General features: G+C 37.5%; 1 protein-coding gene across 9 annotated transcripts in view; it reads right to left on the bottom strand.

Moving 5' to 3' along the window:
* Window positions 1-1,205: 1,205 nt before the first annotated feature.
* Window positions 1,206-25,991, bottom strand: part of PPFIA1 (PTPRF interacting protein alpha 1) — a 60,586-nt gene continuing 35,800 nt past the window's right edge. For 2 of the 9 annotated variants that reach the window (XM_061343552.1, XM_061343548.1), the window contains 15 exons: window positions 23,540-23,569; window positions 22,622-22,773; window positions 21,725-21,897; window positions 20,886-20,979; window positions 14,754-14,835; window positions 14,427-14,627; window positions 13,566-13,628; window positions 13,042-13,068; window positions 11,185-11,360; window positions 11,002-11,099; window positions 8,808-8,983; window positions 8,162-8,230; window positions 6,198-6,363; window positions 4,917-4,987; window positions 1,206-3,588 (listed from right to left, as the gene is read on the bottom strand). In XM_061343552.1, coding sequence (XP_061199536.1) covers window positions 4,929-4,987; window positions 6,198-6,363; window positions 8,162-8,230; window positions 8,808-8,983; window positions 11,002-11,099; window positions 11,185-11,360; window positions 13,042-13,068; window positions 13,566-13,628; window positions 14,427-14,627; window positions 14,754-14,835; window positions 20,886-20,979; window positions 21,725-21,897; window positions 22,622-22,773; window positions 23,540-23,569 — 1,566 coding nt within the window. In that variant the 3' untranslated portion in view covers window positions 1,206-3,588; window positions 4,917-4,928. The remainder of the gene's footprint in view (window positions 3,589-4,916; window positions 4,988-6,197; window positions 6,364-8,161; window positions 8,231-8,807; window positions 8,984-11,001; window positions 11,100-11,184; window positions 11,361-13,041; window positions 13,069-13,565; window positions 13,629-14,426; window positions 14,628-14,753; window positions 14,836-20,885; window positions 20,980-21,724; window positions 21,898-22,621; window positions 22,774-23,539; window positions 23,570-25,991) is intronic. The other 7 variants (XM_061343557.1, XM_061343549.1, XM_061343554.1 and 4 more) reach the window with 5 other exon arrangements.

The following is a 25,991-nucleotide window of genomic DNA, read 5'->3' on the forward strand; positions in this document are numbered from 1 at the left end:
GCAAGCAGGTTTTCACATGCAGCCTGAACACTTTCAGAGGGGTTCTCCCACTGTATTATTCCCAGGGAAACAGACCCAAAAGCCTGACATTCCTCGTGAAAAACATTACAAGTAAATACACAAATTCAAACAGCAATAATGGGTAAGATAAATAGAGGAGAGAGGAATACAACACACTAGAAATTCTTATTCTTGGTGGGGCAGCTGCCTCCAGACCCCTAAAGCCAAGCATAGGCAGGTCACAGTGTAAATAGGCTCAATTATTGTATTTTTCTGCGTTGATAGGGTAAATTGAGTATGGCACATTTAAAAGATAAGGGTAAACTTAATTTTGCTAGAGGACAAAGCAGGATTTTGGCATTACTTTGTCTTCCCCTGTCCCTCTGATTACAGGAAGAAACACCAGCCACATATACATATCACTGCTCATCCATGCCATATAAACCCACAAAATGCTGCTACTTAAATGAGACTAAACTGCCTTTTTGGCAAAAATGACTTAAAAAATGAACTTGGTAAGATACACAACCTTAAGGGTAAGCTATGCACCTAAAGTACAACCATGACAATAGCATTACCAGGAAGTGAAAATTCATGTTCTTTTTAAAGGCAAAGCAACTCTTCAGTTTCAAGGAAAAGATTACCTCTCAAACGTAACTGGGTCAGTTCCTATTTACCTGAAAATTAATGCTGCTGCCTCTCCCTCCCAAGTTTAGCTCTACCCAGTTTCAAGCTCACGTTCTCCTTTGAACTACTTCACGTGATCTCTGCTCTGAGTTTAGGCATGATAAAGTGCTCCTGTCCGTGAAGCACTGCAAGAGCAGTGTTCTACATCAAGCTTGAAAGAGGAGAGATGAAGTAAGTTATAACATGTGTTTTGAGATGCCCCTGCCTGCTGAACATGCAAAAAAATCACAAGTTTAAAGTTGAGATAATTCTACCACCTCCTCATTGCAGATTAAATGCATACTTTGATAGCTCTCTTTCCAACTAAAGACATTTGGCAATTTACAAGAGGTTATATTTAACCAACCTTTATTTAAACATTACTGCAAAACACACCCATATGCCTTCTACACATGCATTTGCATGTTTTTTCTTTCCAGGAGGGAGGGGAGCTTATTAAAACTGAGCCAGAAGTGCTTTTCCAGATTTCTCTTAAGATAAAACTTTGCTGTATAATTCAGAAGGAAGTCAACACACCGTTTTGCCAGTTCGTGAAAGCTTTTCTATTTCACTCATTTATTCTAGCTCTCATATCAATTCCATTGTTCCATGACAGTTAAGGTTTTACAGCCTTAAAATAATAAACATATTTTCTTTTCACATTTTACAAGTCTATTCCGCATCGTTTTCACTCTCGAGAAGCAACAATACATGACTTCGAACACCTACTATCACATCAGTGACCAGAAACGTTTATGCAATCTTAACAGCGAGTCAGGATCTCCTTCTGCAGTTTCATTTTAGCTTTTTTCTAGAAAGATAGATTCTCTGAGAATATAAAAAGCGACTGCAAATGATCAGATAGATAGCAACTCATACAGACAAGCTAGACAAACAAGAGATGGTTATCGAACAATGTTTAAAGCATCAATCACAATGTTTCTCCATTCCATGCATTCCACATCCTGCTGTTGATCTAGAGGACATGATGAAATATGCTTCTCTACTGCTTTCATTATTCTGTGACTTTATCCTTCCGTCTTCTTTTCTATACAAGAAATGGTTTACAAATATATTAAAATTGACATAAGCAGCCCTATTGTGACCCAATTTTGTACCGGTTCCCTTGACTCCTATGTTTCTCCCCCAATATCACTATAGTCATAATCTCATTTTATTAACAAAGCAACTGTTGCTCCTATATATAACAGTACTTTAATCTTCATCATGTGGACCTGAACACACTTAAGTTGTGTGATAGTTTTAATAGTAAATCATAGCTCTAACAAGTAGAAGTAGGCAATAGAGCAGTTTTCTTTGGAAAAGTGGTTTTCAAAAAGTGATTAACACACATGAGTTTAAACAATTCCAAAGAAAATGTCACATCTAATGGAACATTTCTCTACTGGAGAGAAACAAGATCTACAGGGCAGCAAACAATCATTAAGATGCTTTATTGACAGTATCCACTCACTGAAAAAGTATCTGCCTGCATACAATTAGCTCTCAGCTTTTCAATAGTGTTTTATTGGCAGTGGAAAATGCATCAGTACTTTATTGAAAGAAAGCAATAAATAATACTGTGATAAAAATAGTTCAAAAGTAGACTGTACATATTGTTACATAATCTGAAAATACACAAAAGATTAATAGAAAAAACAGAACAGTAACAATGGATTTCAGTTTTACAAGCAAGTTAAAAGTGGAAAACAAACAAGAATAAAAGACATGCTATATATACTGTTGCATAATAAATAATGCACCATCTGAACAGATTCTTGCTGGCTTTTTAATATGCCATTTACAAGTGTTGGATACATTTTCTACTCAATACAGTCCAAAATGGCTACAGCCATCCAAAATTAAAGTCCAGACAACTCTTCAGAAGTTTACAAAACACAAATGATGACTTACGTAAGAAAAAGTAAGGCCTTTATTAGAAGTTGCACTGCTTTAGTTTTCAGCCCCTTGTACCTTCATCTTTCACTACTCATTGACATGAAACTGCAGTGCTTCAAGGATTGGTCCATTAAAACTAGTGTGAAGAGCATCCTCCCACAAGTGTTTTAAATCAAAAAGATCTAGGACAAAAACTCTCTGTGGCCTGTGGATTGCGACCAGGAATTATTATGAAGTCTTTCTTCCTCAGTTAAGGAAAAATAAAAACAAAGAGTCCTTGGTTTATGGCTTGTCTTCAGTCACTGTGAAGATACGCTAAACAAGTACAGCAGAGAGTGTTATGACCGAGTCAATCACTTCTAAAATGTGTTCCATAGTGTTATAGTTCCTCCCAGCTTTTAAAACAAGTTACATTTTAAATAAAGACAAATTTCCACTACTTGACAAATCCTCTTTGTGGAAAGGTACAGTTCTGAAAAGAACCATCATGTACCATACCTCCAACAACAACATAGGCTTACCTGAAAAAAAGCTGGACTTGTTTTCAGAGCTAAGCTAACAGTTCAAAGAGACAAAATATATACTGCTTGGTGTCATGATACTTTTACAAAGGTATTAAAATCCTTTTCACCTTCAGTTTCATTATTAAAAAACAATGATAATTACAGTAACTGCATAATTTACAAAAACCCTATATTACTTATAGGGGCATATACATACAAGCATTACAGTACATTCAGTTGGAAAGACTAAACTTAGAATAAAAAAAAAAATCAGCAATGATTTGATTTGTAGACTGAATAGAAACAGAAAAAAGTAAGTAACTATATAAATGAGAAGTCACATAAATATAAGAAACATTTAGATTCTAAAATATTTTCTCTATAGTACTCATGAATTTATTTGCTAATTAAAAACTCTGTAATAAAATATCTCAAAGTGTCCATTTAACAAGTATTAACAGGTTAAGGGTTCCAAATGTTCAAAATGCTGCATATCACCGGTAGAAATAGTGTGGGTAAACTGCAAAAAAGAAAACAAAAAAAAAAACCAAAAAGAACACAAAATAATCCATTAGCAGGTTTTTAAACACATTTCATTCCAAGTTTGTCACAAACAGCTCTGCAGTGTAGCAGACATGCACTGAATTATTGCCATGCCATGATGAATACAGTTTTATTGCTTTCTGATACCTTCAGTTGCAATGCAAAAGTAAACCACTTGAGGTCAAGTATTTCGTCTCCCTAGATTTTTATCCTAGCTCATCCAACTATACAAAATCCTGTAGCACTGGGGAGAATTTGGGGGAGGGAAAGACTTCAAACTTTAGTGTCCTGAAACTAAAAGAAATTTAAGATAGCCTCTTGAGATGAGATTATGAACTGACAGAGCCACATGATCCCAGTTGCTATGTGCAAGAGTTTCCCTTCTCAGCACTTCATACATAAGAGATCTTTAGAGCTAAACTTGTATATGCAAAAAGGTTCAGAACTTGTGTACTTCAGTACATGAGCTGCTAGAGATATTACTGGTGAAAGGAAAGGAAAGAAGCTGTAAGCAGAAGAGACAGGCAATTTATAGCTCATGGAAAATACCAGCTAATGAGCGCAAGATTTTAAGTTTCTAAAATATCCAATATAGTATAAAAAAAAAATTTAGTTTTTTTTTTTGCAAAATGAGAGAAATACTTTTCTATGAGAAAATACAGCAGAGATGCTGTATCAAATCCTGGAGCAATATGTATCTTTCATAAGCCAAAATACATGTATTTTGTGCTACAACACCCTTGTGTTATCAAGCTCCTTTCTTAGTGTCAGCACTGCTCACAGCTACCCAAATTTAGGCTGCAGGTAGCTAAATCCAACCAGCCAGCCTAAGCAACCACAATGAATCTGAGAATTGGACAACTATGGAACTACTCCTATAACAACTCAGTATTGAAGTATGTTGTAGCAGGGTAACTTTGACCAAGGACTCTAAAAGATCAGTAATCTCAACTTCAGTGTCACACAGATTCTTTCCTTGATATGCCTAATTTAGTTCCCTTCCCTCCTCCCCACTTTCACAAGCTGTTCCACCCAATCTTTGGTTTCAACACTTTCTACATAGCTATTTGTCATGGGTCCTTTCCAAAGCTGTTCAAAAACCCCCTCAAAATAATATGTCTACAAAAGTAAATATTTAAACACTCATAGTTCTCCTTATAGCAAATAAGCTACAAGTTTTCAACGTAACAATCTACGTGGAAAACTGGAAACCAGTTTGAAGTGTGTAAATTCACTGTATTAAAATACCTGACATTTTATTTCATAAACTGCTGGTTTACCATGATACCTATCAACTTTACTCACCAGGAGAAGGCTTTAACAGGAGTAGGTCCTTACTGTAGCAGAATCCAATCTTTGTGTTCCTGATACACTGCCTATTTCCAGAAGCACGGGAAGACATGCAGAACACAGCATGCATGTTAGTTTTCAAAAACAACCCATCACAGCAATGTGATTACAGCTATGGTACACACTAAGGTTACAAGTTAGAAAAGCAGAATGTATTTCACAGTTCCTACATTAACCACTTGTAGTTCAGCGGCTAACAAAAAGGAATTCTAAACACATCTGCCTGCCAGCTAGCACACAAAACCTGGCAAAGGTAATTCTACAAGTGATTTATTTTCTACTTTATATAGTTCATATATTTTTCTGGTTTGCTTTTTTAATATATGTATCTCATAGGAAGAAAGGGGTTTTAGATGGTAAAGTCTTCACTTATTTTCATTTACAGCATTTTCCACAAATTCTGAAAAACATTTTGTGCTATTGATAGTGCTAATTTAAAACATCTCACATTTTAGAGAGTAACATCAGATGCCCAGGTTGCTTCTTTGAGCTTTACTTACACAGTTTTCAGAACCTAAGACAAGTCTCGGGTTACACTGAAATTCTTACCCTGTTTCAATTAAACTCATTTTCCATTTATTTTTACTTGTGTTTTGTAAAACAAGTTCATGTAAAAGTTTATTCTCATGGTACTAAAGAGACTGTTTTTAAACAGACAAGATACCTCATGTGACTGTTGATCAACTTCCACTTCCTGCTGGGTTTTGAGGGGGCACATATACACAGGAACATATATAGATCACTAAGAACACAGCAACAAAGGAAGTAGTGGCTTCAAGTATAATCGGTACTTAAGTGTCCACTGCAGGGGAGACTTCTACTCTAGACTTACTAAGCTCAAAGTTATCTAAGGGAGTTTAGTCACATCACTGTTAAACGCATTTTACTGCATTTCAGAAGTGGGACTTACATTGGTCTAATTGCCGCTACTTAGGAAACTAAACATCACATGATTGAAAGACTTCTACTAAAATGTCATTTTATTTTCCTAGTTTAGAATAAATGTATTTTTAACTATAAATCTCATTTTATTATTCCAGTGAAGTCAAAAAGAAACTCCACATTTAGTAGAACTTCCTGAAATGATAAAGCATCCTGTGGTTAAACACAATGTTATATATACAACCATGCACAAGGCAGATGCTTTTATGCAGCAAAAAGGTAATTTGAACTTAATTCCCCTGTAATCTCAAGCAAAAAAAGTGCATCATGCTTAAAATAATACAAAATCAATACCATCAATCTGCATCTTCTTTGGCTGCATAGAGGGTGAAGACATCGAGGTTGTAACTCTGAAATTTGCAGGAAGAGTCTCTGCTGATCCAGCAGCTAAACCTCTTATGTCCTTTGGTCTAAACTTCTTTCTCCATGAAGGTGCTCTCCTAAAGCTCTTATCATCATCCTGTTACATTGATAAACATCATTAGTGACTCAAAAACGTAGGATTATTACTGACATTAAAAGGACTGATGACAGTCTTAAGTAAATGTATCACCAGCAAATGAGCTAATGTGAGGAACAGTTCAGGTGCAACAGCAGCAGAGTTCTTAATTTGCAACAATCTGTGTTCATTTGTTGGAGTGTAGGCTCTTCAGCTCAATAACTATGGAAATTCACAGTCCTAGCACACTGAGGAAAACCTTTTGTACTTCAAATGTTTGCATGTCATGATTTGCAGTTATTCCTAAGTGTCACATCACTCATTCTTCTGGGATACAAGGAGTGGAACAGATTGTAAAAGCTGCTTGGGAACACTAACAAATAGAGGCTTAATCTGAACAATTACTTTTAACCTTTAATTCTGACTTACAGGAATGATACCACTATTGTGCTTTCTCATGCCACAGACAGCAGGAAGTGATAGTTTGGGGGGGAAACAAGGAAGTGTAATAAATATTATATTGCTCTGAAGTCTTTTGCTTAAGCACTTGGATAAACTTAACATGCAATGACCCACATGCATTTTCTGCCCATTAATGCTTCTGCATTTTTGAAGTAATATTCCACATCAGAAATATAATAGAGTGCTTACTAAATAGAACACTAAGTCCCACTTCCAAAAAGTGTCTTTCAGAGTGAAGGTATTGTGTCAATGCAAATATACCCATCATGCATCTCCATTTGCTAACTTCACTTTAGAAACACCTCAATCCTTTGAATGGCATTTTACCCAATTTTATCCCCTTTTAGAATGAGGAGACAAATATCCACATTATTTATAGAGACTGCTGTGATCAAATTGCCCTGTGATGCTACAGCAGAGCAAATATCTGTTCCCTCAAAGCTCCTTCTCTTGCAGTTTGAAATCACTTAAGCGAAAATACCTTAGAAAACTATTAAGCTGCTTTCTGATAATGTTATTAGTAAAAGCTACATCTCTACTAGAGATGCGTGCTGAGAACAGGGCTGTCAGGGTGTGCTACAGAAGGCCAACAACAAATCCATTTGGCAAAAGATGAACACAAAACTAATTAATGTCTGTCCTAGAAGCCTCCTTCATAAACATACTGGAGTATGCTTCACCTCACTTGATCTAAAAGCCATCCATGCCAGCACTTTCTCTTTCCCTGTCCTCTTCCTCATACTTGCACATATGTTTGAGATAAACGGTCTGGTTCCCTGATCTGGTTAACCATATTAGGGTTTTGCCACTTAATCTGAACCACTTCTGCCTACATGCACTACCACAAACTCCAATTAGAACAAGAGAACTAGAGGAGAGGCAGCACCAAGTTAAGGTTCTCTTGGGGAATTAATACCAGCTGTAACTGTTCATGGAGTTACAGCATTGATAACTGGAAAGGTTAAAGATGTAATACTCTCTCCTTCATGCTATGGGTTCATAGGGTCTAGAAAAAAGTCTCACACCTAGTTTGTTACAGCTTGTCCATCTGCATCACTGGTCTCTACTTTTACCACATTTTAGACAGGAAAAAAAAAAAAAGAGGATTCAGCCCAAAATGTTCCTATTACTTACTAACCCTGTAAGCAAATCTCAATACTGTCATATTCAAATTCATTTTACCTAAATACACAAAATCTGACACATTCAGAAACTCTCCAAGACAAAGAACTACAAGTTAAGGTTTCTGCTACTTCTTTGTCAATAGCTTAAAGAGGTTCAGGCTGAATTCTTTCACTTAGCAGTTCTGATAAAGATCTCAGGATCATAAAACAGGTCAACAGCTCAAGTAACTTACTTCATCAAGTCTTCTGTCAGTGCCCACAGCAAGAAGGTTATTAAATTCCCTCTCCAGAAGAGCACGAGCCTGAAGTTAATAGTATAAAAGAAATGGAAATCAATTCCCAAACAGTAGTAATTAGTAGCCTATAGTAATACTTAAAACTTACTACAACCCACATTGTTTAATACCTTGTCAGTTCGATAAACATATTCAGTACTTGAAAAGTTACTATTTAATTTGTAACTTATTAAAAATTTAAGGAAGGCTTAAACAGCTCTCCCCCTTCCCTTAGTCAGGACAAAGTTCATGATTCTGGTTCAAACTTCCTTATTTCAGAACAAAAAAACCAGCAAACAACAAAACTAATGAGTTTTACACTAATGTGACGATGGGCTACAGGGAAAATATTCAAGCAGTATCTTCTGTTAAAGGAAATTTATCAACCAAAATTGTTATTAACACTTAGGAAACAGTAAGAAAAGCAGAGTCCTTTGTTTTTATCTTATAGGATAACGGATAACTTTTCATTTCTAAAGTTTCCAGAGCTGGGAATATAAAGACATGCCCTCAGCTAAGCAAAAAAACCCTACTCAATTCCATTTTTAACCTCACAGAGAGGACAAAAGTCCTATCAGCCATAAAGTAACTACTTCCTGCTTACCTGTGTATTTTGCGTGGGTATTTGTAATAGGAGAGCTAATGCATTGTAATCAAATGATTCATCTAAGGCCACAAGAGCACCATGAACTCCGCTCTCTACAAGGTTATTTGCGTATTCTTTAAGACCAATGGACACTACCCAATGGATCATTCTTTCATTGCTCCAGACAAGGACATCTATGGAGAAAAAGAGTTACCCAAATTATAAACACAGAACCATAGAATACAACTTCCCTGAACAAAATCCCCACAGTCCTTTCCTGATCCTTTCCTATGCTCATGTTGGGATTGATTTTCACATACACACAGCTAGTCATAATCCCTAAGGAATTTTGTTATTTAATTATGTTGTGACCTAATCTGCCCCTGCCTTTTTGGTGTGTACGAAGTGCTCTGAATTGGCAACAAAACTTCATGCTTAGACTCCACAACTCAGTGTTAGATCATTGTAACAGTCTTCCAATACCTAAAGGAAGCTTACAAGAAATCTGGAGAGGGACTTTTTACAAGGGTATGCAGTGACAGGACAAAGGGGAATGGCTTTAAACCGAAAGAGCAGAGATTTACATTAGATACTGGGAAGTTCTTCCCTGTGAGGGCGCTGAAGTGCTGGCACAGGGTGCCCAGAGAAGCTGTGGCTGTCCCATCCCTGGCAGTGTTCAAGGCCAGGCTGGACAGGGCTTGGATCAACCTGCTCTAGTGGAATGTGTCCCTGCCCATGCCCATGGTTGGATCTGGATGAGCTTTAAAGTGCCTTCCAACCCAAACCAGTCTATGATTCTTTCCATACAGTAGTTTTCCTTGCACGCAGAAGGAACAGTCTTCATTCAGTCTCCTCTGCCTAGACAGAGGCTAGTCACAGTTACGAGAAGTTCAGCTGGGCATAGCATTCATGCAGATGGTGAACACAGGATCTTCTATTTATACAGCCACTTAGGCACTTGGATGTCACCCAAGGCAGATTAAAAATTATACTGCTCAAAAGAAAAATCTTATAGCAGTTTCTCATGCACTTCAATACTGGGTCTGAACAGAGAGCTTTAGTTATTACTGTTTACAGCTTCATTATTTATTAGTTTTACAATCTAATCTACCTTTAAGTTATGAAGGTGTTCCAATTTAATAATGCATACTCCTATGCTTTTCCACAATCATAAATTATAAGTGGCAACTAAATGTATTGGAAGTTTGCTGGAAGGCATTTTATACTGCAACAGTTCAGCAATCATCTTTTGAGTTTTTTAAAGGATAAAACATTACAAAGCAGCGTTTACAGGTTCAGCCCAAATGTCAAACAACAAATACGTCCTTACAAGTAGGGTTTTTTACACTACTCAGGAATGCCTATACCAACTGAACTGCTGTAACGATCCTTTGCATGTTTCTGGCTTCTGTCAACTAGCATTTTCCCCAAGCAATTCCCAGGAGGAATCTAAGAGTTACATGTTCCAAGGAGCAATTCCCTATAGGCAATAAATGTAGTCATACCATTTAGGAGGCTAAAAAAGGCCTACCAGCCACAACCCAGGCTTGTTTCATGCCAGTTAGTTGTGACTCTTGGGAATGTTCTCCGGCACAGTTAGTAGAATAACCACCAAAAGGTACCAGCACTTTAAAAGGAATGCGGAAGAGCAGGCACAGGGCCTTCTAAGCAAATTGGGTACAAGGTAACCTAATGTTTAAGATGTCAGAAGAGTGTGCTGGTACTAGGCAGGGGGCAGAATTTCTATGGGAAGTCTTACAAAATACTGTGAATTCCCATCCTACTTTTTCTTCTTATCTCTTGTTCCATAATAATCCTGAATCTGGAAGTTATAAACACCTACATCACCTCAGTACTTTTTCCAAGTGCTGGGTAATAGAAATCAGCAGCCACAAGCAGCAATAAAAATCATGTAGATGCAAAAAGACCCAAAAACACACAAAAGGAAAAAAACAATAAGAACATTTTAAAACCCCTCATTTTCCTAAAACATTTAGTTTTGTTTCAAGCTTCAGGGCAGTGAGAGTTTCAAAAATGCCTGCACTGGTAGCACATCTCTGCACAAGGGATTTAGCAGTGTGTTTCATGATCCACTGCTTGAGGCCTACATCCAGACCCATCTCCTGCGTTTAGGACTTGATATTTTATAAATAGGTTTTTCAAGCAGACCAGTGAAAACACATTAGAATCAGACCAAGGTCAGTGCACTAACCCTTGATTTCCTTCTGGCTTTCTTCTCTTTTCCTTTCAAGTTCTTTCCGATCATAATTCAGTCTTCGTAGGCACATAATTCCACACTGAAAACTGTTTCTGTTTAGAAAAGAAAACAAAGAAAGCATTTAGAGATAAGGAAAACATTTACTGTAAGCTAAGCCACCAATGTAAACCGACTGACCTGTGAAAGCTGTCCACCATTTTAAGCTGCCCACGCAGATCTTTTTTAGTTAAGTGATCCAGCATTCGAGCATCAACAAGACACTCCATGAAATAGCTGCGATACTGAGGAAGCCCCAGACTAGGGAGCCATTCGTTGCCAATCCACTCATGGTTCATATCACCATATGCTAACGTCTGTTTTTAAGAAATGAAGGAAAAAGCTTATTAAAATGAGAAGTAAAAGAGAAAAGCTTTGTCATAAAACTTGGAAGAAATAAGAGTTAAACTATGCGTATTTAATTCTTAGCTTGTAAAGGTATGCAAAGCAAAATGTATGTTCTCTGAAGAAGTTATTCTTATGAAGAAAACCAAGTTTAGATACTCAGATCAAGTAAAACTGCCTTAAATTTCATGTTGAAGAACATGAATATGCAAAAACTAATAAAAATAGACTAATCTACCCCATTTTGATAGCAAGAGTCCCAGCACTTCACTTTTAGATGCTGAAAATAGTGTCTCTTGAAAACAGGGGGGGAGGGAGAGGATATTTTATTTGTCACATTAACATATAAATGCAAGAGATGAAAAAAAAAATAATTGTGGGGGGGGTTATTTTCAGAAACTGATAAAAAGCCACTGCTGGAGAACAGGCGATTCTAAATCCTGCTCCTTATCCTAAAAATAATAAGTATATATAGATATATATTTATCTCACTGCATTTTTGACCTGCAAATCACCAGGCATTTTCTGGGAAAACCTCTAAAAATAAGTTTGTTACTATGCATCTCATCTTTCCTGGAGCAACAAAACCCAGCAGCTCCTTTTTTTCCCAGAATTTAAAAGGTAATAATTCATTTTTATTGTGCAGTTAGAAGTCAAAAGCTTTATTTCTCCTCTAGAGGAAGCATCTTCTGGAAAGGAGCAAGGCCACATAGAAACGCATTTCTCTAAGTCATCACTAGGTAGCAGGCTGAAAGTGCGTGTTACACTTGTAACAGGGAAACAAGCTATAATAGTTATCATTAACAATCTGCAAATGAGTATCTGAGATGTAGTTAATGGGACTTACACAGGTTTAAGCTGGTGAGCAGCCAAGCAAGAGGAGACTATACTATACCAAAGATATGGGTCACAAGCAAATCCTGTGTTTTGTTTATATCCCTGGACAAAACACTCAACTACATTAATGCCTGACAATACAATTAGGATTTGTCACCACCTTAAGGGAAAACAATTAATCAAGGAGGATTACACAATTAGTGCACAGAAATCTGCTTAACTATGTAGGTTCAGTATGTCTTGTAGCACACCTATGATGGTGGCTGTGTTGAGCCAGGACATTCTGCACAGAGCAGATATTCCTGTTGGACTTCTGGCTTCCCACAGCTATCTCACAACAAACCTTTCCACACTTTATGTTATGAAATCATTTTAAAACCTGATCTTGTATGTTCAATACATGGAATACAACAATACTTATTAAGAAAGAATAACTACGTTTTGGTAATTCATAAGCTAGAAAATATTTGGAAAGTTAAGACTTCTGAATATTCTTCCCTATAACAATCCTATTATTAAAAACCCTTATGCATAGCTTTTTATGATTTACTATGTAACAAAGTATTTTACAGAGTTTAAAGGATGAACCACCAAATATTGCAAGTTCTAGAAAACATTAAAATATTGAAATCAATATAAAAATGCCTCTTCCAAGTACGTCTTACACAGAGATAAGCCTGTAGTTTCCCCCATCCCAATTCCCAAGCCACACCAAATCACTAAACAAAACTGCTATAAAAGAAAAACTGATTCTTTCATGCTCTATTTATCATGACAGTTTACACATAATCTGTAATATTACATAAAGTTTCCAACCTGAGCCCAGCTTCCCTCCTCATCTTCCTGTTACGTGGTTAGAAAAGCAAAAGAACACATACATATTAGTATTTAAGTTTAGTACGGATATCCAAGTTAAAGGTGCACTGCAAAACTAAGTCTACTGCATTCCAAAACATCCAGATAAAGCAAGCATCATGCATTGTAAATATATATATAGCACTCATTTTCATATGAGAGGTTGCAAACCCCATCTATTGATTAAAGTTTTGTGGAGAGAAGAGATTTCTGCACAAATGATTCAACTGTCTAGAAATCAAATCAGAGCTTCATTTTACAGTGTTGTTTACAATCTTATCAATGCTGATTTTTTTCCCTCTTCTGGAAAAAACTATCAAGATGCAGGTTATAAGGTTAGTCATTAGAAGAAGCAATGACCCAGAATTTTAATGCATTCAGTAAAGAAAGAAAGAAAAAAAGAAGACCAAAAGGCACTTGATTCAAGTGTTCAAAAAAGTGGGAAAAGCACTCTAAGAAAAGAAGTGGCAACACCATAAACTAACCGTTTGTTGGGTGGCTGTAAGATTTTCCATTTCTTCATGTGTTACCCAGACATTTCCCGTGGTCTAATATGACCCCACAGGGAATCAATCCCATCCAGTGAAAGGAAAGCAGTAACAAAGAGGAGAGGTTGCAGAACATATAAGCAATCGGTACACAAAGGAGCAGGCACGGGTAAAAGCAATGGTTTCTAAAGTCTTAAGTAAAGGTGTATCTACTGAAAGCAATGGCATGGAACAAACGCCTATTAACATGGATCACTTTTCTTCAAAGATATCAGCAACACTGAAGGTGATAAATAGCTTACACTAATGTAATTAATGGGCAAACACCTGACTGTGCTTTAATCTGAAAAACACATTTGTGGTCCAGTACGTTATCCCAGGAACCAGAGAAGTAACCTTAGACTGACAGGAAATTCACATTTAAGTGTCTACATTTACTATAGCATAGAGAGTTAGGTGGACTCCTAGTTTCTGTGGCCTGAATCGTTAATGGCCTTGTTATTAATGGATTAAAAGAGCCTCCAACTAGTTTACTGATTTCTGTATGCACATGTATATTTCATCTGTATTATAAATTCTTCTGAGGCCAAAAGATGAGGCAAATAATGTGCACTCCAAGTGTTTTGGATTACATACTTACATTGATATAAATTCCTCTTTTCCTTACAAAAATGTAGTTATTCCTTTGATATCCATGAAAAATAAACATCCTAAATGTAAATAATGTGTTCCTCTACAATTTTATGTTTCCTGAAATTCGTATTTGAAGTTCAAATCCTTTCAGTTACATGTTTTCAGTAGAATTCTTGGAAACGCCATGGTTTTACGGCATGTGTAAAGCTGGATCACATTCCTTACCGTCCTTGAGGTGGGAGGAGCAGATGGACTTGTTAGTGACATGATTTCTTGAATGGCCAGCCTCAGCTTCAGTCTGTGCAGAGGGTTACTAATTCCAATTTCACGCTGTATTTCTGTATCAGACAAGGCTGACATGATAGCACCGCTTTTCACATTTGCTCGGCAAGCAGCCACGTACCAGGCTGGCATCCCAACCCACAGCTGGAACATAAATAAAGGAAGTAAGGATCTGGAAAACATTCCTGGCTCCAAAACCTTACATTCTTTAGAAGTGTATATATTGAGCTTTCTGATTTTGTATTTATTTCTTTTGGAGGGACCACTTACCTCCAACCACACTACTACAGTAGGCCCATCCCACTGCGCAAAAGGCAAACCTTGTCTTCTGGCTTCCTCTAGCAACTCATGCCTACAATTACAGGAACAGTTATTAGTAATAAACAGAAACTAGTAAATAGATGTTACAATTTAAACACTGTATCCAATTCATTATCTTCTTTCCAACAGTTAGCTTGCTTTCTTTCTCATTCTTATATGATACACCAAGTAAAGCAGCCACAGCACATGTTCAAGGACTATGTAGTGATATAAACTGAACTGGATAGGAAATCTCATGATTTTGCCTTTCAGAAACTGGTATCAGAAACTGCTACTGACACTCTAACCAACCAACACTGCCAACACAAAGGGGAGATGTCAGACTTGTTTGTCAGATTCTCAATTACTGCAAATTCCTTTTCAAACTGATTTGAAACCTGTGGAAAGGCATGAGTACATCAAATACTCATGCCATCAGAAAGGTAATGTCCATCAGACTGCTGAGGCTGGAAAGTGGGACAGTAACCATCCACGTGGCAAATTTCAGCCTGCAACAGTCAGACACCACTTCAGACATCCATTACAGTCAGAAACCCACGCTTTGGCAATTGTATTCTGAAAGGCTGTGTACTGAAACTGAGCTTTCATCTCCTTTGATGACACCATTTCCTTTGTGACTCTGACACACAAGAGGCTGAAGCTTAATATCGACAACTCAGCTTACAGAAACAATGGAAGCTCACAGGAGCCCTATAAATAGCTGCCAAAACTGTTTGATAAACCAAAAGACAAAAACTAGTGTTGTGGGTATAAGCACGCAATGTTGCCTGGGTACATCTGTTCCAAAAAAATAGATACAGTCTGGAAAAGAACATATTTAAGGTGCCTTGTGTATGGTTGAGTCTCCACTCACTCTCCTCAGGACTTGAATTCGGACAGGTTTTACTGTCTTAGGCTTTTTATTCATGCTTGCAAGTGTAGAATTAGGCAGATTAAGCAGCAACATAACAGATTCAAGATCCTACATGATGAATTTATCATGTTCTCACAATTTAAACCACACAAGTTCTCCCTGCCTTCAGAACTGTACTGAATAGACCTAAGATGATAAAATATTTAAAAGGTAGATATTAAAAAGTATCACACAAGATACCTTTCAAAGGGGTTACTGACAGATTAGTAGCTTCCTCTGCTACTGGCACAAAAATGGATGTGCAGTATTCAGCTTTTATACATGCCTGCATACTTAGAATCCTTATGTTATATTGATAACCAAGTATAAAAAATAATCAGTGAAGTAATAAATTTACTAGCAACTGTTTTATCAATAGTACTTCTCCACCAGCATGTCAATAAATTCCTACAGCTCTAAAAGAGCTTCCCAATACTTCACCCTAATTAAATGTGCTGCCCAAGGATGAAAAGAGGGGAGGGAAGAAGGAAGGAAATGCCAGACAACTGGTTACAAATAACCATTCTAATGTACCCATTTTAAAGAGCCAACAACTAAGGTGGAAATAGTGTTCAGCAGTGAGCAGCTCAATAGCTAGATTTCACTAACAAAGAGAAGACTGTAAAAGCTAATACATATTTGTACACTTAAAGATACATAGGTTTCTAAATTAGGAATAAAGGATCAGTTATTTTCCTGCTACTGCAGAACACATTACATTAATCCCACAAATCACCAGCCCTGAACACAATCAGGTCTGCTTCACTTTGTTGGTTAAAGATTTAAAACGTGAAAAAAATAGACTAATAAGGTATTATAAAATACTGCTTGGTAAGAACAGAATAAAATGCTTAATACTGTATTTGCCAGAAAGGAACACAGTGTTTTTCCCAAGTAGTTTAACTCCAAAATTGGAGTTTTTGGTGGCTGTAGTAACACAACTGTGCACGGTGAGGGAGGACCACTAGTGACGAAAGAGCACAGACATGCCCAAAGCAGTCTCAGGTCTGACTAGGATGACCCCACAAGAACAGGTAATCACTGCCTCTCCACCAGCTCATAAAGCTGCTTAGGGTATTGTATGGAGTTCAGAGACATACAGTGCCATTTTTAGTGGTTTTATAGTCCTGCTGCCTACTTCAGGTTAACCACTGAACAGAAGTCATCTGGAGATGAGTAATACGGGAATTATATCAGACACATGAGGTTATGATGCAAACTTTAAACTCACGATGGTATTGTATGCAGAAAACAACTGTGTAGCTGGAAGGAAGTTTTATGTGATGGAGGCAAACATGTAGAAATAGTGTTTATGAGATAACTTAATGTTGGTATTACCCAAAGAGGAATGCATCCATGAAGGGGAAAATTAATTGTGGAATACATATATATATGCAAGAGACAGAAAATGCACTTGCATGGGAAATATTAAACTGAAAGTTCACAGGAGGAATTCAAAGGCAATTGATGTTTCCTCTGCCAATAATGCATCAATGCTTTTTTCCTGTAGCAGAGAACTTCACTTTTCCAACAACTCCCTTCCAACTTCACCAAGAAGCTTGCTGCATTCCAGTAATACATGACCAGATTATGTAAAGAACATCTGACACGATTTCACAGGCCATCCAATTATACCATTTAATAATCCAGCTTTGTATCTTTGTGAGGAAATAAGTACTGCAGTAATGTTGGCAGTGTTAGCAGATGGTATAAAGCTGGCACTGTGAAGGACACAAGAATGTCAAAGGAGTAGCTGGCTACTGGTTTAACTCTTAGGTGACAAAATGAAGGGATAGATGTCTACAGACTTAATAAAAGGTTGGCTGAACATCATTTGGAATAGAAGGCCACATGTGCTGCTGCAAGAGGGCAACACTTGTTAGACACATTCAAAAGGCATCTTAACAGCAGCTGTAGAGAACAAAGAAATTGTGGTCATATGGGATGAGAAATGATGTCAAAACTGCAGGTGGTTGATGTAGATGTGAACACACAAGGCCCTTTAAAGGCCATCTGAAGTATTTGTATTTAGAATGGCTTTTGGCAGGCAAGCACACACTACCACCACAAGGAAAATAAAGCAGCCCAGAGCAATAATTTGGCACTAGACTAAGACAGCATGGGAATGGATAAATCCAGAAGTTGTAGCCAAAGGAGAATGCTGTATTCCAGATTTCTTGGATGGAACTGACAATAACTGATTTGGAGGAAGTTCAGAGTAGAGCTGTGTGGGGGTCAAGAGAGTGATATTGATGGGAATGACAGACTTGCAAAGTGTAAAAACTGAAAGGCAGCCGTAGCAGAACACAACATGAAAACAGACTAACTTCAGGCAGAACACCAGTGGAAGGTTAATATCCTTATTATATACTGATTTCAGGAATGCAATAAACCCTTTGTGTGTATCTTTTTAAGGAGAGTTACCTTAAAATTAGGGATTTTCCTTTCTGACTAATGCAGTATTAAGTTTGTGTTGTACACAGAAAAGCACAAATACAGTTGGGGCAAACACTGTCCATGGCACAGCTCACGAAGGTGACGAACAGCATGAACAAAACACCAAAACCAAGCTAGAGTTACTAAACAAAGAACAACAGTTTTACACAAGTATCTACCTTCTAAATGAATGCCACAAACATCCACCATTGCCACAACTTTCACGACCCAAATTACAAAACTAAATGCATTCTAAGTAAGGTTGACTATTTCCACTATAGCAATACACACCATGCAAATTAGGACAAAACACTGAACTAGCATTGACACCAAACTACACGACACTGGATTTATTTCAGCAACACATTTTCCACAATAAACTCTTTTGAATCTAGTGTCTCCTCTCAGACTTTTTCTGAAAGTTAGAGCTTTTAATATATTGCTAAAAAATCCAAATTAGATCTCTCATACTTTCACAACCATCCTAAGAAAAGAAGTGTAAACTTACCCTGATTTTGCACTACCACATCAAATGGTAAACAAAAGGAAAATAAAACAATGAAGGAGAAATGTAAAACGGGGATTCAAGTGAACTCAAAGGCATACAAAACAGACAATTAACACAGACTGCCATTTAGCTCAGTAACTATAGATTTTTGTTAGTAGAGACACTGAATACTGCCTTCAGTCTGTTTGTGTGCAGAAGTCAGGAAGATAAGGAAGCACGTAGGGATTAGTGAAGACTATGCAGAACTAGCTGTCACTGTTCCCAGGCAGCTAGGTAACTGGAATTCCTTCTGCTGAATACAGGAGTTCATAAGCAAACAGTCCGCCTTGAGAATTTGTTTTAACCCCACTCTGCTCCACTATCAAAGTGAAAAACAATTCAGAGCAGCTTTACCACTTTTTAATAATGAGCACCTCAAGAAGGCAGCAAAGGATCTGAAACAGCTGCTTTCAAGTATGTCTCTGGAAGTTTTATAATGGTAGATTTGCTTCTCATGGAAGTTCAATGGGCCCTGCTGCTGCACTCAGCAGTAAGAAGTAATGAAACTAAACATTATGGTATATATCTTCATCAAGAGAGTTTCTTGTTTCATAACCACTTTCACTGAAATACCTGAATCACAGACAGCTGTTTGTGAATAAAAACATACTCATATTTAATAGGGAGGCAAGACAGTAAGTTTTCATTTGTCTAATACAGACACTTGCCTTCTAAGCAACCAACAACATGCAGCCATGAGGTATACTTAATACCAGTAAGTTCTGAAATGCAGAAGAATGTTAAAGAAAAGTCAGGACTGCAACTGCATTTTTTGCATTTATTAAAGCAAGACAGCATAGACTGATTTATTACCGAATAACATTTATTCCTGCTATTGAGAAAGATCTATATTGTTCCAAGAACAGGCCTACCCCTATTTAGGTATGACCAGCCTGAAAGTATTTATTCAACCAAGATGTGGTCTGACTTTAAAGCTCTGTAGAAAAGGGAAAATACCAGATCACAATAATGTAGGACTGCCTTCAGTGTAATGGCTTGAAGAAAAACAGCTGAGCATTCTGTTATACAAACAAACCCACATTCCATTCTGACTTTTCAAACCAACACACTGCTGGTTTGCATTAGCAGTCACCAGGCATTATTCTTATTTGTTAAGAGAACTTAGGTACTGCAAGAAATCTCTCACAAAGAGAAAAGAAGCACACTTTCTTTTCAACATTCACTGTTCGGTCTTCAGAAAGCAAGTGAAAAAGAAAGACACGTATGATCTTGGTCAGCTTTTGCAACACAGAGTAAAGGCAGCTGAAGAGAACAGAAGCAACAAAAGTTCAAGGTAAATGGCTCAGCTTTGAGTGGAAAAATGCAAAGAATGCCTGATCCTACTTACAGAAACTTGAGTGTTTCCTGTATTACCATATAAGCAGCAAGATTTCAACTAGTAGCAATATCTATTTTCCACCTATGCTTATAATCTTTGCTTCATCCCTTCTAAGTCTGGGAACAACAAAGTGTGCAATAGATACCCAAAAGTTGAACAGTAAACTAAAGATTTTCTAGGACACACACTGGAAAAATTCTCATGAGTAGGAAAAGGTAACTGTGCATCTAAAAAGTGCCATAAAAAAAGGGGCATATTCACAATTTATGAGGGAAAAATAGGAAATCAGACTTACATAGTGCAAGTAAAGATTTCAGCTGTTAAAATGTAAGAGAGAAAGTGCCTGGACAACCAGAAGTGAAAAGATTACTGAACAGAGCAGCAATTAGCAGCTGCAACACAAAAGGTAAGACTTTCAGAGTCACGTAGAAAGGAACCAGCAAACGCTCACAGAAGGATGTCTGTACAGAACACCTCAGGCTTTCGCTCTGTCAACACTTTCACACTCTGGAGCAAGTAACAGCCAAAGGCAACTTTGGGAAATCCAAATAAATCAAACCCAAAGCAGGTATTAAATAAAACAGATGTGGATATGGGTTTGATTTGAGTCTTCTTTTATCTGCAAGTTTGCTTCTTGCAACATGTCAACATAAGCATTCAGCACTGAAATCCGTTTCAAGCTTAGCATCATCTATGCTACCATTATTATTGCTCTGGAAATAATCATTCTAAAAGTCTACAGAGGCTTATTAGCCATAGCACCATATTAGGCAAAAATACCTGGAAACAGAGCAAAAACAAAAAAGAAAACATTTTTAAACAAAGCAGTATCTTAACAATAGGGGATGACAAACATTTGGTACTTACTTTTTCTGCATTTTCCTGTTTTTTTCTGCTTGACCTCCAAGCTTGCTGAGGCCTAATGCATCCTGAGAGGAACTATCAGCTTCTGCCATGCCCCCTACAAAATAACAAACAAAAACCCAGTCTTGTTACCATCTCAGTTTTGGCCAGTTGTAACTCAAAAATCAGACCTGCTTTCCTGAAGTATTTAATCCTTGGTTATATTACTGATCAAAAAAGTACAAAGCTAAACCTCCAAACCCATCTACCACTCCTTTTTCTAACTGAATACATCCCCATCAAAATGGTGTATAAAAATGTGAAAAAACAGACTGGTAAGACTCAAAATAGGTGCTGTCTAAAACCAGCTGGCTTAGCACATTGAATCTCATGTTTCAACCACGTGTAACATGAATTCTCAGTGTTCCCATATCACTTATGGTTGGTGTCAACATCAAGGATACTGCTTTACATAAAGAATTACACAAGACAGAAAGGTAACCATAGCATTTACAAAGCCAGGTGGGTTTGTTTCAAGGCAATTTCTTTGGGTGAAGACGACTGCTGGTGTCAATACCAACAAAATCCTCGTTCGCTTCTCAGATACAGCTGAAATTTCTGCTTCACAAAACAAGCTGTTCAATAAGGTTCAATAACCTGGCTATAGGAAACGAAAAGACAGCAATACCCAACTAGTTGAACTTGCACCCTACAGTCATAAAAGAAGATTCAGTGTCACTAGTTCCAAAAAACACTGCACATCAGCAGCAAAATAATGTCATAAATATGCACATGCATCATAACATTTAGTCTTTCACACCCTCTCCTAATGGGAATCAAAATGAAAGTTAAGGCAAACCAACCTTGTCCTAACATTTCCTTGCTTGTTTGTCCAGGTCTTCCCTTTTCTTTCTTGCCAAACAAGCGGCCAATAGAGGATTTGATCCCCTTCTTCTTGGGGGCTTTATGAAGAGAATCTTGGCTACTATTACTGCTACTAGGATTACTTGTTTGCCCATCTTGCGAGCCTGTTGAACTGCATAAAAGAAAGGAGTCATGAAGGACCATATGTATAACAAATCTCCTAACATAACATAGTAAAAGGCAAGTTCTGGTTTCTGTGCAAGTTAATGAAAGCTCAAACTCACTAATGACATCCGATTTCTGCTTCTAATGAGTCATGAAAAGGAAGGTATCTACTGAAACACATGTCACTAAATAGAGAAAGCAGTGGAAACAGCTGAATCATGCAAGAAAGGGACATTAATTTTTATGCACCATAGCACAGAACTACAAGTCATTTATTTATTAAGAAATAAAAGCATTTAAAGTGCAAGTCAGAGAGGACAATGGAACTTTGTAATACTTGACTGGAATCCACCCAGATAATCGAGCACATTGAAAAGAACATCTGTCAATCAAAACGATGCTAATTCTGCAATTTACTTGTAAGTCCATAGCTAAATCCCAACCTCTGAAAGACAGCTGGAATTGTACATCTTTTATTTCCTAAACACGAAGCAAACAATGCAGACCTCGAGTACCAGAATTCTTCAGATAAAGCCATTGCTGATCATTAACAAAACCTGTATTCTTATTGTTTGGGTCACACAGCCACCCATTTATGTGTTCACATTCTTTAAGAAAGACTTCAACATCCAGACTAAAATCCCATAGGCTGAACAACTCTGATTATTAATTTTTCTGATGATCTGAAATATTAAGGTGCTGGTAAGCCTGAATTATTCACAGTTACTTACTTTCTAATATCCCTGATATCTTCATGGCTCACAGTATGCAAAGCTCCTTTTTGGACTCTGTCCAAACGCAAAGATCGAGGTGAAGAAGGTGGTGATGTCTCACATTTTATTGTAGTTTTATCATCTCGTACCTCTTCTCTAGAAGCTGGAGACTAATGGAAAATGAATGAAAACTTGAGGGGTTAGGTGAAATGCCAAACCACAAATGCAATTATCAACACTACACAAAATATAGGGAGGAAAAATCAATTTTTTCAGTGTAAAAGGAATACTCTTGCTCTCAGCATTCTGCAGTTGCCTGTTTGACTCGCCTGCATCTTCTGCTGCCTTCAGTGACAAGCTATTCAGTTTAGCTCTTAGCTTGTGAAATAAGCAAGCAGCACTCATCTTTTAGTCATTCAGAGAGCTAAGAATTGAAGTAATGTCTTCAACACCAAGAAACTGATACACCTGACTTCAGTTTAAGCAAAATGTAAAGACAGAAAACCAAACAGTCCTGTGAAAGAAGGCATCTCAGTTCTCACTGTTACATGCTTAGACAATCAGCAGCAAGATGACCAATTCTGTGAAGTCAGATTCTACGTACCTGTGGCTATGGCTTATCTCAAAGTCTGAGTAATAGAAATTAGGCTTACTTGTGTGCATAGCAACAGATCTTTAAAGTTAAATATTGTTTTGTGAAGACTGCAAAATAGTGATTACAGACAGAAAGCAACACAGGAGTCCAAAAACAAACACCACACACAACAAACCCACACTTTAGGTAAAATGATTTACATTTCACATTTCATATCAAAGAGAACATAATGCTGGTTTATTATAGAGCAACCCTGCAAATGCTTTATGTTCCTGTTATCCATTAATGAGTTTGGGAACAGGGAAGGAAGGCACACCAGTAAATAAGCTAAAGATTTTTACCTTTCTACGGTGTTTCCTTAAATCACTAGGCTGACAGATGCATGCAAAGGAAAGAAATTTGGAAAAGCTGTATTTACTGGAAACTGTAGCACAGACTGAAACAACTCGTACAGACAAAACATACTGGGGAGAATATAAACAGCAATTACAGCAATGGCACAATGATACACAGTGTGAAGTACTCCTCAAATCACAAATTACTTAGATGTACCCCTGAAGAGGGGTAAAGGAAGTAAAAAAAAAAAAAAAAAAGGAAGACTTACAGTTGGTTATCTACTGTAATAGATACAGTAAATACTGTAAAATATACTCAAAATACAGTAAAAATAATATAGATGTGTGAGTGTACCACTACCACAGGCAAATTAGCACACAAAATGTGCACTATCTTCAGCAAGAAACCAAAGAAGTACATGAGGGGCGTAAGGTGTTGCATTTAAAAGGAGAGGATTTCCAGTCATGTGTCAAGGACCTGCCTTGTACGAAAGCACCTACATGGTAGCTATAGCAGGCTTAGTACCTTGTCTGCAGTAATCCCTTCTCACATATTAGTGATTTCTGCAATTGTTTCCTACGCAGCATAAAGAACCAGCCATGCCTTAATAACTGTGAAGGACAGAGTGCCAACAATACCTGATTTCCATACAGTAACAGTATTCTGTTTTTTTCATAGAATCATAGAATAGTTAGGGTTGGAAAGGACCTTAAGATTATCCAGTTCCAACCCCCCTGCCATGGGCAGGGACACCTCACTCTAAACTGTATCACCCAAGGCCTCGTCCAACCTGGCCTTGAACACTGCCAGGGATGGAGCATTCACAACCTCCTTGGGCAACCCATTCCAGTGCCTCACCACCCTAACAGGAAAGAATTTCCTCCTTATATCCAATATAAGCTTCCCCTGTTTAACCCATTACCCCTTGTCCTATCACTACAGTCCCTAATGAAGAGTTCATCCCCAGCATCCCTATACGCCCCCTTCAGATACTGGAAGGCTGCTATGAGGTCTCCACGCAGCCTTCTGTTTTCCAGGCTGAACAGTCCCAACTTTCTCAGCCAATCTTCATATGGGAGGTGCTCCAGTCCCCTGATCATTCTAGCGGCCCTCATCTGGACTTGTTCCAACAGATCCATGTCCTTTTTATGTTGAGGACACCAGAACTGCACACTACATTTAAAGACTGGAATGGCTGAGCAGGAGTCTGCCACCAGTTTTGTTTTACCCTCCATCCACTACAGCAGCCACTGGATCTCTCTTCCTAGGTAGACAGGTACTTCTCACCTCTGCCAGTGCACAGAGCAAGGCAGCAACCTGCAGTTACATCAGCAATGCTGACAGAACTTTAATTTGTATCATTTGCTTCATAGCTATCATTCCATTTAGCAACAAATTGTTTCAAAAGGCTGTAAACAAAAATAGAGTCAGTTCCCTTTGAAGTTGGGGGAAGAGGGACTATTGTGTTGTCTTCCTCCCACAAACGACAACTTTTAAGCATTTTTGTTTAGAATACATACAGCATTATGTTTGTTATTTATTTCTTATTTAGAATACATGCTGCATTATCCCACATGAATATGCAGTTATTAAGACATAACTATTAATATGTAAAGTTGGATTCAATCTAACCATACAGTACTATGTTAATAAATTGTGAGTTCACAGAATTATAGAAGGGTTTGGGTTAGAAGGGACCTTTAGAGATCATCTAGTCCTGCAAGTTCTTAGACAAAGCACAGCAGGCTCATTTTCACCTTGCTGGATCTTTTATCTATTAATTCTGATAACCCATAAAAATGTTTACCATATGGAATGAAAATAGGACCTGTTCAAGAGAGCTGTAGGTTTCACAATTCATCACGTTGATTCCTTATAATTCTTTTTAAGCATCAGGGGGGTTCAGGTAACTGAACTGCCTACCACCAGTTGGTGTAATGCTAACTGCAAATTTGCCTACACAATCAGAAACTAATACAGCTTTCTATTAAAACACTTGGGGGGGAACCAGACCACAAGAACTTGTTCAGTCCGATAATGCATAATAGCCATTCCAAAAGCTTCCAGAAATCTCTTATCTGTAGCACTGGAAGTGTAGCTTCCTGTTTTGAAGTCTTCACTAATCAGTTGCCAGACAAATGCAACTGCAAGTAACAAATCAAATGCCTTTGATTCACAATTCTTATGATCAAAGTGAACTTAATTACAGTTCACTCTTCTTCAGTGACATTAGATTTGGACACACATTTTTCTGATCTAGCTTCCATGAAAATAGCTACTTCAATTTGTATATGGTTTTCCATAAGGTAAGTACTTAAACTACTTATTACTGTGAAACATCAGAATAAAGAGCACACCACGTTTTGAAGTGTACTTGACCCTAGATACACAGCTAGAACTAATACAGTGATTTTTTTTTAAATGCAAGAAAGGAGAAATGATTCCTCTTTATGGAAT

This window comes from Neopsephotus bourkii, unplaced genomic scaffold, assembly GCF_033783945.1.
Source record: "Neopsephotus bourkii isolate Nb327-2 ecotype Australia unplaced genomic scaffold, CSIRO-AGI_Nbou_v1 NB_1825, whole genome shotgun sequence".
Lineage (NCBI taxonomy): Eukaryota > Metazoa > Chordata > Aves > Psittaciformes > Psittacidae > Neopsephotus > Neopsephotus bourkii.